The sequence below is a fragment of the Siphateles boraxobius genome, unplaced genomic scaffold (assembly GCF_051911475.1).
Source record: "Siphateles boraxobius isolate OS27281-9 unplaced genomic scaffold, OSU_SipBor_1 46, whole genome shotgun sequence".
NCBI lineage: Eukaryota > Metazoa > Chordata > Actinopteri > Cypriniformes > Leuciscidae > Siphateles > Siphateles boraxobius.
The window spans coordinates 1-12,500 of NW_027509097.1; the positions used below are offsets into that span (position 1 = coordinate 1).

Genomic DNA, 12,500 nt, shown 5'->3' on the forward strand with positions numbered 1-12,500 from the left:
GGGGGGGAGAGATGGAGGGAGAGAGAGAGAGAGAGAGGGGGGAGAGATGGAGGGAGAGAGAGAGAGAGAGAGAGAGGGGGGGAGAGATGGAGGGAGAGAGAGAGAGAGAGAGAGAGGGGAGGGGAGAGATGGAGGGAGAGAGAGAGAGAGAGAGAGAGAGAGAGAGAGGGGGGGAGAGATGGAGGGAGAGGGGGAGAGAGGGGGAGAGAGGGGGAGAGATGGAGGGAGAGAGAGAGAGAGAGAGAGAGAGAGAGAGAGAGAGAGGGAGAGAGAGAGAGGTCTCTGTCTCTATGGCTACAGCTTTCACATCTCTATGCTAAATAGAACGGCTTTCTTATAATTCAGGGAAAAGTTATTAGTCAATAAATGTGCTAATCCATACGGTTCAGTTTGAAGAAGCTTTGCTGTCACGGCTGTCTTGAATTTGTAGGCCTATTCGTCTTCTTTTGTTCCTGTTGTCGTTCTTGGGGGTGTTTTTCCTCACTTCTTAGATAGAAAGGAAACAGTAATTTGCAGAATTTTGAAATGTATTTGTTTGCAGAAAAATGAAAATTCTGCCATCATAGACTCATGTTTACAATTGCCAAATTCTATATAAACGACCCCTACAGCCACACTTTAATTTTTTTTCGAAGTTGTCAATAAAACAAAGATTAATGGAATATGTTTTACCTTATTAAACTTGTTTAATTCAATGTATCACGCCATTTCCGTGTAATATTTATTTGTGAAATTTACTAGCAAGTCATAGGGTCTTAACCATAAATAGTGTCCATTGATGATTTCATATAGTCTTGAAAATAGTGAGCTGTGTGTCCGCTGAAGGAGAATCTGAGGACTGGGTTCAGATATAATAATGTTAGCACAGATCTGTGTGTTGACTTTACAGACGTTTCTGTGGCGCTGGTTAATTAGACTGGGATTCTGCCTGTAAACATGCGTACCTGGGGAACACTGGTTCCTGAGAGGGTTCATTACGGCTGTTGCAATGTCTTATTATTTCCTCTATAAAGTGCTTGTGTTAGAGGTTGATCTGTTGTTATAGTGAACACATCTCACTGTCAGGTGAATGTCCCGGTGCAATTAAAACCCATCAATGTGAATCTCACCAGCCCTGGCCTCATGCGTTTTCCTCTCATGTTTCTCAAAGAAACTGCACATGGCATTTTGGAAAATAAAGTGCAGCAGATTGTGGTATTTAGCGAGTCCTTTAATGAGGAAGGTTATAATAGTGGAACTGAGCTGGTGATGAAGGTGTGAAGGTGTCTGTTTAAATGGCCCGACGGCACAGATGGTTTTCAGGGAATTAGCTGAGATGGCCTGTAATATTCCCGCAGTGCTGAAGGATGAGCGAGTATTTTTGGAGAGAGAAAGTCCAGGGAGAAAATGAGTGAAGGAGAGAGGGATGATATTGAGGAACCAGAGCAGGGTTTCACTGGATCAACACAGGCTGTTTTGTGTGCGTGTGTTTGCTTGAATCTACTTGCATATCTCATGAATAATAATTAGGGCTGAGAATTTTGATTGTTGGACCAACTATTCATTTAACATTATCTGCTTTTATACACGCAAGTATGATTGTTTTCTTTACATTTGTGTAGATAGATAGATAGATAGATAGATAGATAGCTTTTTACTGTCATTCAATTGTACATTTTGAGTGCACATATAAATAAATATAATACTAAAAAGACAGCAGCATATAAATAGTGATAATGCATGTGTTAATTTGCAGCATAAAAATAATTATTTCACATTATACATAAATACTATTAATGCAATAACCCAGTCCAGTTCACATGAGGCTCACTGCAATTGTTCTGTTTACTCAAATCAAGTGCACACGTAAACACTTTATTTCCCTCAACTTAAACTTTACAACTTCGAGAATATGTGTACTCAATTAAAGTTAGCTTTGGTGTGTTTATATTGATATGTTAGTGTATATAGTGCATAATCTGAAATAATTATAATTTATTATAGCTTTTCTTTGTTTAAACACTTTCAAAATCATGGAAACTTCTATCTATTTATTACAGTTTTGGATTAACAAAATTCCAGATAATTTTTGTGGTTTCAGGCTTTTGGTCACTTTTAAATGTGCACAGGTTATTTTATTCTATTTTTTTCATTTTAATACAGAAACGAAACATGTTTGAAAGTCGCTCAACTAGAACATACTGATAAAAATTGAAAAGCTTGAATGCATAAATGTTTTTTTGCATACATTTTGAATTGCTATCAATGGAGGAAGATGTTTTTGGGTCCAGATGGTGTTGTTACGGCATTGACCAGCAGGGGTTAACTGGGACATGCCAACCAGCAAAACCTTGACCTGGGGCCTCATTTATAACCGTTTCCTATACGCACAAAACAGGCCCTGAAAGAGGCGTACGCCACTTCCGATGCATAAATTGTGATTTATATATAAAAAAAAACTTCACGGAACAATTTGCTCACAAACCTTTCGGAGATGGAGCAGTTTGGCGACACCGATGGTGAGCTGGAGTTAAATGTCTTTTTGGTCACTTTTAGACAGAAAATCTGAAGAAAATTATACATATACAGAAAGATAATACAAATATAATTCCACTCACCAAGCCTATCACTTAAAGCAAATATCCATCCCTTCTTAAATGTCTGCGCCAGCGAGAGCGTTGGGCCGTTTAGTGAAACTGACGCATAGCCTATCTAACGGCAGATGAAGTTTATGAGTCCTAATCATAAATACAGTGCATGTTCACAATAACAGTTTAAATGAATAAAAGAATGATTTAAACTATGTTTTACTTCTGATATAAACATTTAGATTAAATATGCCATTCTCATTAATGGAGTTAAACACTTAAACTACATGAAATCATTACTGAGAAGTTACAACATTTTTTATATTCAATAAATAGAAATATTAGTTGTGGATGCAATGTTTTTGAACACTTTGGCATTCAGTGTTTTAATGTTTTAACTACAGAGATAATTGCTTATCATGGTAATAGCAGATTTTCTGAGAAAATAGTTTCTTGCAAATAATGCACAACAAGGTCTATCTGTTTCCATTAAAAATATAAATCAATTAAAAAGATTGAGAAAAACTTTCTCAGAAATGTATTTTACACTATTTGATTTATTTATTCAAAAACAAGGCAAGGATAGGCTACTATATGATTTGTATTAATGTAATGTGACGGCATATCCGTATTTCATATTTTCCTAATTTCTTGTAGGTTACCGTTAAACATGTTATCACGTGGATGAATAATCATATGTAAATGATTTGCAGATGAGGATATGCATAGTAAAACTAGGCATTGTAAGCTCCATATGGTTATTTCGGGCAGGAGACGCATGTGTGCACAATCATCTGCTGACTGGGATTTATAAAAAGTGAATTATGCGCAGGTTCTGGCGTACGCACGCTTTTATAGCCTAAGTCTGAATACGGCATTTTTGGCTTTCGGGCGCACGTACACTTTTAGTAAGGATCCTACGCACAGTTTTAAATGAGACCCCTGTCTGTATACGTCTAATAGGCTTACATCCCTGCAGAAGTACAAATGACATTCTGTTGTGTGACCTTGCATTCAGTTATAGTGGTTCTGGCTTCCTAGTATAAAGACCCTTTCTTGGTGTAAACGGTGTCAGTGTTTTATGCATATGTGTGTTTCATTGATTCATTGTTGACATGAGAGCTGCTTTCATTTATCCTTCACTTGTGCTGCAGCAGCAAAATCAATGACATGCACCTGCACTTTCAGAAGTGTGTGTGTGTGTGTGCGTGCGTGCGTGCGTGCGTGCGTGCGTGCGTGCGTGCGTGCGTGCGTGCGTGCGTGCGCAAAACACATGAGAGATCCTTTAATCAATTACCGGGCGTATCAGAGGCTTCTGGAAGCACTTCCATAGAAGAGCTTCATATTTCTAAGTAAAAATACACAATGGCGTATTTGAACTTGCCTGTGTGATGAAGAATTAGACTTTGTTTTCAAAGTTGTCAAAGCTGGTGTACTTGATTCTGATTGGTCAATCATTGCATTCAGATATTTATTTTATATAATGCCAAATTCATGTGTATTTATTCCCTTATTCGACATTTTCCTTTACATGGTTTAAACCTACAGTTTTGCAGTATCATCATCTATTTATACACATTGCTAATACTTAGGCCTGAATGGGAGTTTATTGTATGAGTCACTGAGGTTTAACACATAACGTGTGTGTGTGTGTGTGTGTGTGTGTGTGTGTGTGTGTGTGTGTGTGTGTGTGTGTGTGTGTGTGTGTGTGTGTGTGTGTGTGTTTGCGCGCACAACTATATTGGATTTTAAGAGATTAATTTTAGTAAATAAATAAGCCAATCCTTTCATGCAGATGGTCAATATGGCATTTCTTATGCAGAAAGAAGCTTTGGTTAAAATAGATTTTGCAAAAAAAAGGAAAAATACCATCAGTCTATTTCAATATAGTATGACAGTGAAATGCAGCCTGGAAATCTCTGTTCAGTGGTGTGTTTAGTCTCTGCTGGAGAAAATTCTCTCTGTTTGGTTAGTACTGTAGAGTGTAGGCTGAATGGAACTTTGAATGATAGAATGAGTATGTCATCAGTGAGAAAATGAGTCAGATGACCACTGCTGATATAATCGGGTTGCTGCCTCTGTAATTGGATTTCTACTGATATGTCATCATGAGAAATGCACTGTACTTCTCTGCCACATTGTTTTGTTTTCGAAATAAAGTTTTAGATGCTGGAACAATTTTAATTGTCCTTACAGACCCTGTTTTAACATTAAATGTCACTACTATTCAATTTGTGCACTACATAGACTGTTTAAGTCTTCATTTATTTTCATCGAGAAAAACTCCATATATTTAGGTAGCAATTCATTAATAGGTCTTTTCTTCCTTATGTCTTAGGTGCAATAGTCCATGCCATCTCCATCTGTAGTTGCTGGTCTGGCAGGAGAGGGTATCTGAAGAACAGCATCTCCATGAACTAAAAATACAGTCACAGGATTTCACAACCTGACCGGCACAGGAAAAGGATCTTTGTCTCTCTCTGTCTGTCTTTTCTTCAGTCTTCATCTCAGTGTCTCTTTGTGTTGTACTGTTATGACGCCATGTCTCAAACTGGAAAAGTCCTGCATTTGTATGTGGAGGTGAGATCCCCACCAGAGCATGATGAGAAAGGTAGTTCCTGTGAAACAACAGTGGAGCAAGATGGTCCTGTTGAGGCTTTGACCAAATTAGCACAGGTGGCTTCAGGATTTTCCACACCTCCCAGCAGCACATTCAGACCAAATGTAAGCTTCCTACTACAGCCCACACACAATTCTCTGGATTCCCCTCAAAGACGCAGCATTCCCCAGCAGGAACCATTCCAACAGGTGTCCTCTGGCTTCAATAACAACATTGACTGTAAACAATTGAAACATGTCCAGTCATTGTCATTCTCTGGACGGACGTCTGGTCCGGGGACGCCTTGTCGAGCCTGCAGTCATCAACAGAACTCTAAACCAGAGCCCGGGCAGAGGTCCGTGGTCACTTTTAGTTACATTGAGAAGCCCCACATCAAAACTGTGGAGAGTCCTTGTAACAGTCCCAGTGGAACAGAGGAGGCAGCTGCTTGCCCACGTAAGAGGTGTAGTGATCCAAAGCGGTCTCACCCTAATGAGTCTTCCTGCAATAATAGTCCATTTCACCAGCACATGGGTTATCCAGGATTTTGTTCCTCTACTTTGGATCCCGTCGGTCAAGCAGCAACACAGCGAGCCCTGGAGGAGTTTGGCTCTCCCCAGTTGAGGTGTAAGTTTTCTCGTGGCCCAGACTGGAGTCCGGAGTTTCACCAAAGGCAGAGGGCACGATGCCAGTCTTGGGCAGGTTCACCAGTGCCAAACTGCAGTGCCTACCGCCATGATCCTGACCCTGGCAGGGTCAGAGCTGCATGTGGTGTCCCCAAAAGCCCAGCATCAGATGCTTTCTCATCCAACAGAGGGCATAACAACCAGCAGAAATCCACCTCCAGGTCCCGAGGATGCCCCAACCAGAACCTCCCTTCAAAGCAAGACTGTTCCACACCAGTCAGTCAAAGTTGGGGAAGCCGGGCTGAAAATAAGCCTCTCTCAGGACAAAGAACCAGCCTCACAAACACACCCACTCATGGTTTGAACCAGCTTAGTGGAAGCAATAACTCCTCAGCCCTGAACAGTCCTGAAGTAGCCCGCAAGATTGCAGAAGAGGCCACCAAGGTTTCAACTGTTTTCAACGAGGCACGCAGTTCTTCTCCTCCCATTGTTTTCAGAGGTTCATCTAATCTAAGCAGCACAAACTATGGGTATCCTTCAAGAGAAATCCAGCATGAGACCTTGCAACAGAGTCCAGTGCAGCATTTGGCTGTTAAGATGAACATACCTGTGCATGAAGACCATCCTACAACAAATGGGGTTTCTCTGCACCTGCATGAAGCAACAGCTACTAAGAGCTTAGATTTAAGAGATGACCAGACCGATCACTCATTCTGCTCTGTCCCAGTGGGAGCCCCTGATTCTCCAGCCCTCCCGTCTCGTCTTCTTCGTCCAAGTCTGTCCAATGCAGACGTGTGTTCTCCACTCCGAGACCCTCGTCAGCTTAGGGCTGACCTGCCAGTCTCTAACAGCCCCACTTTACACCGCCACAAGCCTCCACAGTACACTGGAGAGGAGTGGACCTCCGGGGAACCCTGGTTCCTGGACGAGGAGGACTGGGATGACCATGTCATTGCAGAAAGCGTGGAGATCTCCAGGCGATTGTTCATCGGTCAGAGTGTGGACGATTCTCCAGTCAGTTGGACATCTAGACAGCAGTGGAAAGAGCAGGCGAAGAAAGAGGAAGTGAAGTTCAGTTTGACAGAAAAACTTGAAGGGACTTTCAAGAGCAGCAGTCCAGTGTACATAAAAAGGGTTGAGGTCACAGAACGGGGAGAGGAGAATGTTAGCAAATTTTTATGTGGAGCAAACCACAGCCCAGGGGAAAGAGTAGAGGAGATGACCAAGATAACGCAGCAACAGAGACAGGCAGAATGGAGGAGAAGACAGGCTTTGCTTCTAGGGCCAGTGGTATTAGAAGAGGGAGATGGGGAGGGAGGGGAGGATGAACAGGGGTTTGGAGAACACCAGGCTTTGGCTGGGTCATCCCCGAGCTCCAGTGGAGTAACGGGAAGCCTAGGAGACAGAGATTGCATCTCACCTGAGTCCAGCCAGAACAGCAACCATTCAGATCACCCATCATCAGGAATTCAGGTGAGACATTGTTCATGAAACCATTTTTACATAAATTGTCTAATTCTACCAATGATTCTACAGTGGTTTAAGAACAATTTAAAATTTCTTCCAATGAATGAGGTCGTTCACTTTTTATTATAAGTTAATGTGTTTATTTTGTGTCGGTGTTACAGTCCGATGGTGGTTCTTTGGTGCCAGGTCCATCTCTGCACTGTCAGAAAATTGCTCGTGCCAAGTGGGAGTTTCTTTTTGGCACTCCAGCAGAAAACACTGCCAGTGAACAAGAGAAGAGTAAGTAGACTTTTGACCTATTTAATGTCACTTTTAAAGATCATCTAGATTCCATAAAAAAAGCAATTCATTGCTTCTTCTATGATTATTTTATGGTTGAAGTACATTTAGATCATTTCAAGTGTATGCAAGTGTTTGAGTAACTCACTCATTGAGCATTCTCGTGTGAAAGTGGGATATCATTGAGTTGGAATAGTCATCAGCAAAACATTGTCAGTATCAATGGCACCAAAATGGATTGATTTATTTCCCTTCATAACTGAATGAATATTGTATATTATCCACCTAGATGTTCCAGAAACCTCCACAGCTCCACCAAGTGGTCTTTCCACCCCAATCCCACCCTCTTTTCTGCCACTCGAGGAGCTCGCTCTCAGAGCTAATCATGATGTTCAGCATGTGGAGGTGGAGCTAGTGACTCCACCCCTTGCCGCCCCAGGCACCTCCCCCAAAACTGGGATAATTCGGCGCACTTTAAAATACTCTGAGACCGATCTGGACGCCGTTCCGTTACGATGTTATCGGGAGACCGATATAGATGAAGTGCTGTTAGCCGAGCAAGAGGACGCTGACTCAGCGTTTGGAAGTAACCGAAGTGTCATGGGAACTTCCTGTGCTGGGAGCAGCCCTCTAGGAGAGATGCCGAATGAAAGAACAGATGGACAGGAGGATGGAGAGGAGGAGCAGGAGGAGGAGGAAGAGGAGGGTGTTGCGAGCTGGGTCACTGTCAGGATGCAGGGCGATGTGAGGAGGTTGTTGGCCGATCAGGAGCTATACGAAGAAGAGGAGTTTTACAGCATTATGCTAAAGAGGTGGGAAGGGGAAAACACGCATGCTGATGTTTTCTTTCAAGAAACTGTTTAAATATTTATTGTGTTACTGGTGCAGAATATCAGAAATAACAAGGTAATCTTTTTTTTTTTTTTAGGCCCCAAGATCATTTCATTAACAACCACCCAGCTCTGAAATCTCCCATCCTGGTCCGTGGCCCTCGAAGAAAGTCCAGAGACAGTTTAGACACATTCAGCAGGCATTTTGAAAACATCATGGAGTCACATCGTGCCAAAGGCACCTCCTACAGTAGTCTGGACAGTCTCGACCCTCTGACCTCTAGTACTCAAACGGTTCTGACCTTTGACCTTCCCACACTGACTCCACAAGTTCAGGGTCAGATCTACCAGAGTGTGAGGCAAATCGTGGAGCTCAGCTTTGCTCCATTGGCTCACGTAGAGATGCCCAGCCTATCAGAGTCTGTGCTGACGATAACAGGGGACACCGATGCCACGCGGGCACCATCCAGTGAACGCCTCAGCAGTGGGTCTGACGATCGCAACGGGCGGAGCTGGCAGATCAACCCTCCACTTTCACTGCCCAGGTTTGTATCATTTTCATCACTAAAGTGAGGAATTGTGTGTTTTAGGTTGGAAAACTTAGTAGTGTGCTTTGGTTGTATACTGTAAATTGTGGAAAATGTAGTAGTTTGGAAGTATGCCGTTCTGAGCATACCTGTTATACAAATACATACAATTATGTTATTGCTCATAGACTCATAAAGTCTTTGCAATAGCTTAGTTTCTCCAGCAGATGGAGTTTGCAACCAACAGTCTCTTCTGAAGTGAAACATACTGTACTTTGATTTAATATGACTTGAATCGCGTTGAATATTGAAGTAAAGTGCCAAAAATGTTTCTAAATGCCCAATATTTCAACCTATAATCAAGAAGACAAAAATTGTATAAATAATTTTTTAATGGCAACATATTATTTCAATAAAAATTTAAAATGGTATAATTTTTGGGAGGGGAGGGGGCACTTGTGATTTCTAAGCCTATATGAATTGATATGATTTTATATGTAATATATTTTATTTATTATTAATTATATACACATTCTATTTTCAGTTTGGTTTGACAGTATAGGGGTGAATATCTTGAGGTGGATTGTAAGCAATATTTTGTGTGAGTGTGTGTGTGTGTGTGTGTGTGTGTGAGAGAGAGAGAGAGAGAGAGAGAGAGAGAGAGAGAGAGAGAGAGAGAGAGAGAGAGAGAGAGAGAGAGAGAGAGAGAGAGAGAGAGAGAGAGAGAGAGAGAGAGAGAGAGAGAGAGAGAGAGAGAGAGAGAGAGAGAGAGAGAGAGAGAGAGAGAGAGAGAGGACAGATGAAAGACAAATCCGATTGCTGGCAGAGAGCTGAAGTAGCCGCCGCATAGATCACCCTGAGACAAACATAGAGGCTGGGAATAGTTTTTGAAATTATATTTATTTTCACAATCGGAATTTTGCTCCTAAAATCCTAATTTATAGGATGTATACTCTTTTATATATTTTAAATCTGCCATTTCTCTTGTCTCATAAAACAAATTAGCATCTGCTGTAAAATGTTAAGTGTGTTTGGAGTCACCTTGCAGCACTGCACATCACTCCTGTAGTAGCTCAACTAAACCACTAGGTGGTGACAGTCGTTCATAACTATTTGTGTCACTATTAGAACCAACCAAGCTTACCATTAGAATTAAAAGCATCACTTTTGCTCATATTGATCAAACCACGCACATTTCATCAGGAAATACTGCATTGAAATTCCTAAGATGGTAATAGATCCGGTGGAACAGGTTAAGTAATAAAATGTACAATAATAATGGATTTGCACTGGTTAGCCAACCTATGAGCCAATCAAATCCTTATAATTTGCGTGCTCAGTTGTTATGCCAATTAAAATGGTTTGTGTTGTTCATGGCAGGAACAGTAGCATCATTGTGAAGCAGCTTAAACATCTTTAAGCCCAGTGACACAGAAAACCTCAGTCTTTTGCTCTCTCTCTCCTTCTGTGTTGTGATTTCCGTTTTGACAGAGAAAAGGTTAATCATAAAGCTGTTTGCATGTGAATATACACTAGCCTAACATTTAAACGTTTGGGGTCGTTTAGATGTTTTTTTAAAGAAGTCTCTTCTGCTCACCAAGTCTACAGGTATTTAATTAAAAAAATACAGTAAAAACAGAAATATTATTAAAATTTAAATAAGAGTTTTCTATTTTAATATATTTTAAAATGTAATTGATTCCTGTGATCAAAGCTGCATTTTCAGCATCATTACTCCAGTCTTCAGTGTCACATGATCTTTTTTGATTATTGAAAACAGTTGTGCTGCTTCATATTTTTATGGAAACCTTGATACATATTGTTTTCAGAATCCTTTGACGATTAGAAAGTTAAAAAGAACAGTGCTTATTTGAAATAGAAATCCTTTGCAACATTATATATGTCTTTAATGTCATTCTTGATCAATTTAATGTATCCTAGATTTCACAAAAAAATCTTTCTGACCCCAAACTTTTGAGTGGTATTGTGTGTATGCGTGCATATTTAAAGCTGATACTTATAGTTTTGTTTCTTTGGCATTTTTTTTTTGAAGCAGTAGTTATCGAATGCATGATCAGATTGATTCTGGCTTTCCCACAATGCACTGCTGATTATGTTTACCACACAACTGTACTGCAAAGGTTTAACACTTTAATGCACTGGTGAATGAATACCCTTAATTATAATTCAATGTGACATTTTCAATCTAAGTGATTTTAGTTGCAGAATGTTTGTTACTCCTGTAAATAACTGAACTGTGTGTACAGAGAAAGATTAAACACTCATTCAGCTGCAGTCTGTTCGTGAACAAATGAGTGTTTAGCTTACCATTATTCTAAAGAATCGTGAGAAATAAAACAAGATGTGTATACATTTTGAAGTGCGTGTGAACTGAGGAGAGACTGAGAGATGTTACATGCCACACTGAACTGAGAAGGTCATCAGGGAGTGTCTACAAAGTTTACAAAGAGAGAGATAGCGTAATCAGTGGGAAACCTATTGGGATAGAATAATCCGTCAGGTCTGTGAGCCGTACTAAGTGCAAGGATGGATTGGAATTTCAGGATCGTTAGAATACAGACATAAACGACTAAACAACAGATTAATTCAGTCACAACGAGATTATATCAGCAGCGGAGATGTCCACGAACACCTGAGGAGATATCGAGCGTATCACTGGACGAGTGGCTCAGGTGCAGCGCTCTCACACACACACACACTCACACACACACACACACACACACACACACACACACACACACACACACACACACACACACACACACACACACACACACACACACACACACACACACACACACACACATGGCTCAGATCCAGAGAGACACAGCAGAGAGGCGTTTGGGCAGAGATGGGTTGAGAAGAAAAGCCCAGCACTCAGTGTTTTGCTGGCATTGCTCTGCGCTGGAGGAGAGAAGCGTTCTGGCCCGCTGCCACACACTGAACAGGTACAAGACAAGCGCTGGGATTGATGCAGATCAACACTGAACTCCTGTATTAGACTGGCATTGTCCTAATGAGTTTCATATAAAAGTATTCAGCGAAAATGGTTAATTACTAACTGTTGTAGAAACCTATCAACAACATAAAACACTCGAAACGAGTAGACGATACTCACATTTGAGAATCTGTGTGCATTTACTGCAGCCAAGTGATTTTTATTAATGCATTTGTCTATTTTGTTAGTGTTTTGATGCGTTTACTGGTGATGCTTTTAATTCTAATGTTGTACTTATTCTTCAGGATATTACGTCTGACTATCACATTGTTCACCCTTAAATGATCCATCCAGAAATATGGAGCAGTGTTATTTTATTTACTATCATTGATACTGTATACTAATTATACTTTTTGTTAATATTTTGAGTTAGATTTTATTTGTATATTTTCTGTTTTCATTTTAATTGGTTACACTTCATTTAAAGGGGATGTAGTTACATTACTTACTCAAATAAGTGCTGATTAATATTTACTATAGAGTTACGGTTGTGGTTAGGGTTAGTTACTTGTAATTATGCATCAGTTACTGTTATTACTATAGTAAGTACATGTAGTAACATGTATGTCACCTTAAAATGAATAGT

The 12,500-nt window shown here is 40.6% G+C and overlaps 1 protein-coding gene across 1 annotated transcript in view; it reads left to right on the forward strand.

Moving 5' to 3' along the window:
• The first annotated feature begins 4,977 nt into the window (after nucleotides 1-4,977).
• Nucleotides 4,978-12,500, forward strand: part of LOC143709654 (uncharacterized) — a 40,277-nt gene continuing 32,754 nt past the window's right edge. The window contains exons 1-4 of the mRNA XM_077200220.1: nucleotides 4,978-7,265; nucleotides 7,421-7,538; nucleotides 7,828-8,350; nucleotides 8,467-8,913. Coding sequence (XP_077056335.1) covers nucleotides 5,109-7,265; nucleotides 7,421-7,538; nucleotides 7,828-8,350; nucleotides 8,467-8,913 — 3,245 coding nt within the window. The 5' untranslated portion in view covers nucleotides 4,978-5,108. The remainder of the gene's footprint in view (nucleotides 7,266-7,420; nucleotides 7,539-7,827; nucleotides 8,351-8,466; nucleotides 8,914-12,500) is intronic.